Source organism: Salvia splendens, chromosome 21 (genome assembly GCF_004379255.2).
Source record: "Salvia splendens isolate huo1 chromosome 21, SspV2, whole genome shotgun sequence".
In the NCBI taxonomy this organism is placed as follows: Eukaryota; Viridiplantae; Streptophyta; class Magnoliopsida; order Lamiales; family Lamiaceae; genus Salvia; species Salvia splendens.
In genome coordinates this window covers 24453580-24458418 of record NC_056052.1, presented here as the reverse complement: position 1 = coordinate 24458418, position 4839 = coordinate 24453580, and the positions used below count along the sequence as shown (strand labels likewise).

The 4839-nt window shown below is 41.2% G+C and overlaps 1 protein-coding gene across 1 annotated transcript; it reads right to left on the bottom strand.

The window, feature by feature from the left end:
* Positions 1-307: 307 nt before the first annotated feature.
* Positions 308-988, bottom strand: LOC121784414. The gene has a single exon (XM_042182555.1). It carries the CDS (start codon positions 986-988, stop codon positions 308-310), a length of 681 nt encoding a protein of 226 aa, XP_042038489.1.
* Between the last annotated feature and the right edge of the window lie 3851 nt (positions 989-4839).

Sequence of the window (4839 nt, the reverse complement as noted above, 5' to 3'; positions counted from 1 at the left end):
CCGGGTGAACATCATTATGATCCTGTTGAGTCCAGAAACTTCGCCCGGTCGGGCAATTTTAGGTTAGTTTATTTCTAGTCCAGCCACTTCGCCCGGTGTGGTCGTATGTTGATTTTTTAACATTTTTGATGGGTTGCAACATGTTTCGGGCATATGTTGGTATTTATTTAGCAAAATCATAATACTTGTCGTAATAACAATCATAATAACTGTCATAATAAAAAGTAAAATGATTGTCGACAACATCTCGCAAATGTTGATACATACACATAGTTTCTATCACATCTCACAAATATCTACCATAACTTTACTGAACGACACCGGCTGAGCAATTTCTTCGGTCATGCCCCTCTATCCCGCAATTTCTGCAACGGCGGGGAGCTCTCGGTTCATCTTCCTCGTGGACATCCATTTGATTAAGTATCCTCCTTCTTCTAACTCGGCCACACGTTCTAGGAATCAACTGCTGAGGGGTGATGCACAATTTCCATGAAGGTACAACCCAATACTCCTCGTGTCTTGGTGCATCAAATGAAACTTGAGTATAGTACTGTGATCTCCATGTACCTAGGTAGTACTTCTCATCAATGAGGTCAATCATAACATGACCTCTGTCTCTAGCAACCGCACAAGCATGCGAACAAGGGATTCTCCACATCTGCCACTTACCACAACTGCAACTCGATTCCAAATACCTGACTAATTGAACATTATTGCCATTTGATACTCCATTTACGATTCTTCCTCGAGTTCGGACATGGTACTTCCATGTATCTCGGTCAATGACAGTGATGTAATGTTTTCGCCCCTTTGAGTCATCCTTAGCAAGTCTGTCCCTCGCCCATGGGGTTAATTCACCTTCGGTGTGTTCGATTGTTGTCTTCTTCTCCACCCACCATTTTACCGTCCTCCAAAAGGTCAAATCAACCAACGCTCTAATCGGCAACTCTCTCACACCCCTCAAGACGTTATTGTAGCACTCCGACATGTTTGTTGTGGCCACCCCACACCTAAGTCCACCATCGTAGCACAGTGACCAACATTCTTTTGTAATTCTATTCAGCATTCGAACCGCACCACTGTTGACATCATAAAGTGCTCGACGTCTTCTGGCAAATTTGCGTTCCTGAGAACTGACCCCCCAACTTCCATATAATGGCCTTCACATTGGGGCCCTTGTGCTTCTTCAACACATTTGCCCTCACATGAAGCAAACAAAATTTGTGGTGTATCTGCGGGGCCCTTGTCATGATTTCAGACTCCATTGCATTCAAGAGTCCTTTATGCCTATCTGATATAATGCACACCTCCCTCTCGTATTTCACCACATGAGTTCTGACATGATCCAAAAACCACGACCAACTGTCATTAGTTTCTTCATCCACCACGGCATATGCAATAGGCAAGCATGTCTTGTTAGCATCAAAACCACAAGCAACAAGCAACTTACCTTTAAATCTTCCTCGGAGGTGAGTCCCGTCCACTGTTAACACAGGTGCGGCCTTCTGGAACGCATGTATTGCTGGCCCAAATGCCCAAAAAACATAGTTGAACACCATTGTACGCCTCTGACTCAATAGATCGTTATGCTTCCACTCAACAATTGTGCCCATATTTTGTGACTGCAGTTCAAACATGTAGCTTGGCAACTGCCTAAACGATTCCTCCCATCCACAGTATACAAACTCTATAGCCTTTCTCTTTGCATACCACGCCTTCTTATAACTGATTAACACACCAAATCTGTCTTGAATATCAGCTATTATTGAGAAGACCTTGAAATCGGCACATTGTCGCACATGATGTCGAATCAACAGAGCTATCATTGGGGATGAAAAGTTAGCATGATCTCTATTAGCACGATGGCCTATACAAGTATGTCGATTCTTCCACTTCCTAACTCCCCACATATCGTCATGCGACCTTTGTGTAACTGAAACCTCCCACTTACATTCCGTCGCCTTTTCAGCGTCGGTGGTGCTGATGATGCCTGCCCCTGTTACTGTCGTTCCTGCTGGAAATTTGCATACAGCATGCCACCTTCTTAATTTGCTCTCGACAACCTTAAACTGTTTTTCATTCCACAAACTCCACATAGTTATAGCAGTCTTCACGTGTAGCTTGGAATCAAATTTTGTTCCCAACACAATCCGATGCGGCTCATTCTCATTCCAATACAAAAGGCTGTGTTCATTACCACCCACATCATCCGATACTCCAGAAGGACGACTTGGTAATTTACGAAAGAATCTAAACCCACTAGGATTGTATTCCGGAAGTGGTTGTTCACCTTGCATAACAGGTTTACATGGTACTATCTCATCATCAGAACTACCACCGACATCATCAGGACCATCACCATCACTGAGATCGGGGTCTGGCTCTGTCTCAGATAGTGGCATTGGCTCATCAAGATCATCTACAACATCTACCTCATCATTCAATCCAACACCAACATCAACAACATCTACAACATCTCTCTGCTCATTCATACTACGATCAAAGCTCATTTGGTCCACCCTCGCAGACGATCCAATACCACAGTCAAAACTCATTTGTTCAAACCTCGCAGATGATCCAATACCATAATCAACAACTGGTGGGATTTCTGCACTCCTCACCGGTGAATACTCAACAAATAATTCAATACACCCACTTGAATTTTGAGCATTGTTGAACATAAACATCACACTGTCATCATTGCAAATCACAGAACATGTATAACTCATACCGGAAGCAAAGACTATACATTGTCTCCATAATAATTCAATTGTGTGTTGGTTCATATCTATTCCTATCGCATCACAGATCATTGCTACCAATTCAGAATAGGAAACACCTGAATTTAATATGATGGAGCTCCTCGGACGAGGTGGTTCATAACCAATACCCATATGTGGTAGTTGAACTACTCTACCACCCCAATACAAACTCACAAATACTTGCATGATTTCTGCATCAAAAACATTTAAAGCAAGACCAAATTAGGACAATTTTCCTACAAGCCCTAACTTTATCAATTGGGTAAAACTAACAAACGAAAGCAAAATAAACATGAATAATGATGAATGTAGCTAAATTGATTAACAAATTACCGGATCTTATGGAGAAATCGCCGGAAATCGCCTAAAATCGCCTTAAATCGCAAGTGAAAGTGTGTTCAAAGTGTGTTCTGTGCGCTGCTTCTGTGCTCAGAATGCTATAAGGCGACTTAACGACGCATAAGGGTTATGCGTCATTAAAAAAAGACGCACAACTCTTATGCGTCGTTCCTTAATGACGCACAACCCTTATGCGTGTTTTAACGACGCATAACCCTTGTGCGTCATTCCAAAACGACGCATAAGGGTTGTGCGTCATTAAGGAACGACGCATATCTCTTATGCGTCACTCCCTCTTCTGGAATAAATCTATTCTCTTTCATTAAAATGGAATTCCATTACTTGGCTAGAACAAAAGTAGAAAGACCTCCCAAAAACAGCCATAATAAGATTCCAAATAAAATAATTTTAATAATTCCAGAAATTAAATGTTTTTCTCTAATTTAATGAACAAAATGAATACTACTAGCCTAATGCAGCAACCAAATACACGGTTAAAGAAAGTCTCGCCGATTCCCTCAGCAATCGGCACGCTCGAACCGTCATCTCTGAATTTATATCGGAACACAATCCGCGTCATCTTCAAGATATTACGCGGATGCAAGCACATGCCATGAAAACGGCCATTGATCAGTACACGGATTGGCCATTCGGCCGATCCGCGCTCTTTACATAGCTTGATCATGCGAGAGAGTGACACGCTCCGAGATTTGCCAGGTGGCAGGTCTCGGAGCGGACAACTCCCGCCATCAACTTCGAAACCGATCGGTTGACCGATTTTGTTGACCAACCTAGTCTTTAGATCGCCAAACGGGCCGCCCATGAGTAAATGCAATCAAATTCGAGAGTAATTTTGCGAAAGAATAAAGGAAGTTCCATCACACGTGGGAGTGAAGTGTTTAGTAATTTTAATTACTCATAGCTATATGTAGAAAGAAAATGCAGTAAAAAGAAACTAGAAACTGATTCGATGAAAAATATTGCAACTGTTGGGGATTTTATAGCTAAATTTGTGTATATTATATTATTATGGATATGGTTAAATTTTTAATTACGTGTATCCAGGTAAGCATGTCAACTCTATTACAATTTAGAAATTAGAATAAACCAAATTCAAATATGTTACGATTATGAGTACTATTTTTGTTTTAAATTTGAATAGAAGAATTCGTCTTAAAAGGTCATGAAATAGAGCAGGTTTGATCTATAAACTTCTTATACAATTTGATCTATCAATGATTTTTAATTTACATTTGCCCTTATCCAATTACTATGATGTAATATAGTCTAGTCACTGCTCATTAGGATAAAACAATTTCATTCCTTATTTGAAACATACAACTTTCGTATATTTCAAACCTCACGTCAGCTCTGCCTCCGCCCTAAGTGCAACATGTACATCCGTTCCACCTCCGATCCTCGACGGACCTTCGGGTTAAGATCTCTTAAATGCTCAAATACAAAAGCTTTGACGTTGTCGTGTGGTGTGTTTATGTATTTGAATTAATTTGTGTAAGGAATTGTTGACATGCCTAGCGGGAATATTTGCATTTTAATAATGTAGTTAGCATTTGTCACGTCCATAATCCTCCGCTCCATTGGGACGTACCATCTTCGCCATCACACTCTTCTCTTTGCGGTGGCTTCATCCGCGCCTCGTTGGTGTCGATAGAAGCTTCGGATCAGGCCTGCTGCTGCTGTCATAAATAGAAAAATTGCTTATTCAGCCAGAGACAAT

Bases quoted from the DNA above. Each gene is read 5' to 3' on its own strand.
- LOC121784414 (XM_042182555.1), bottom strand. From the start codon at position 988: ATGTCGGAGTGCTACAATAACGTCTTGAGGGGTGTGAGAGAGTTGCCG.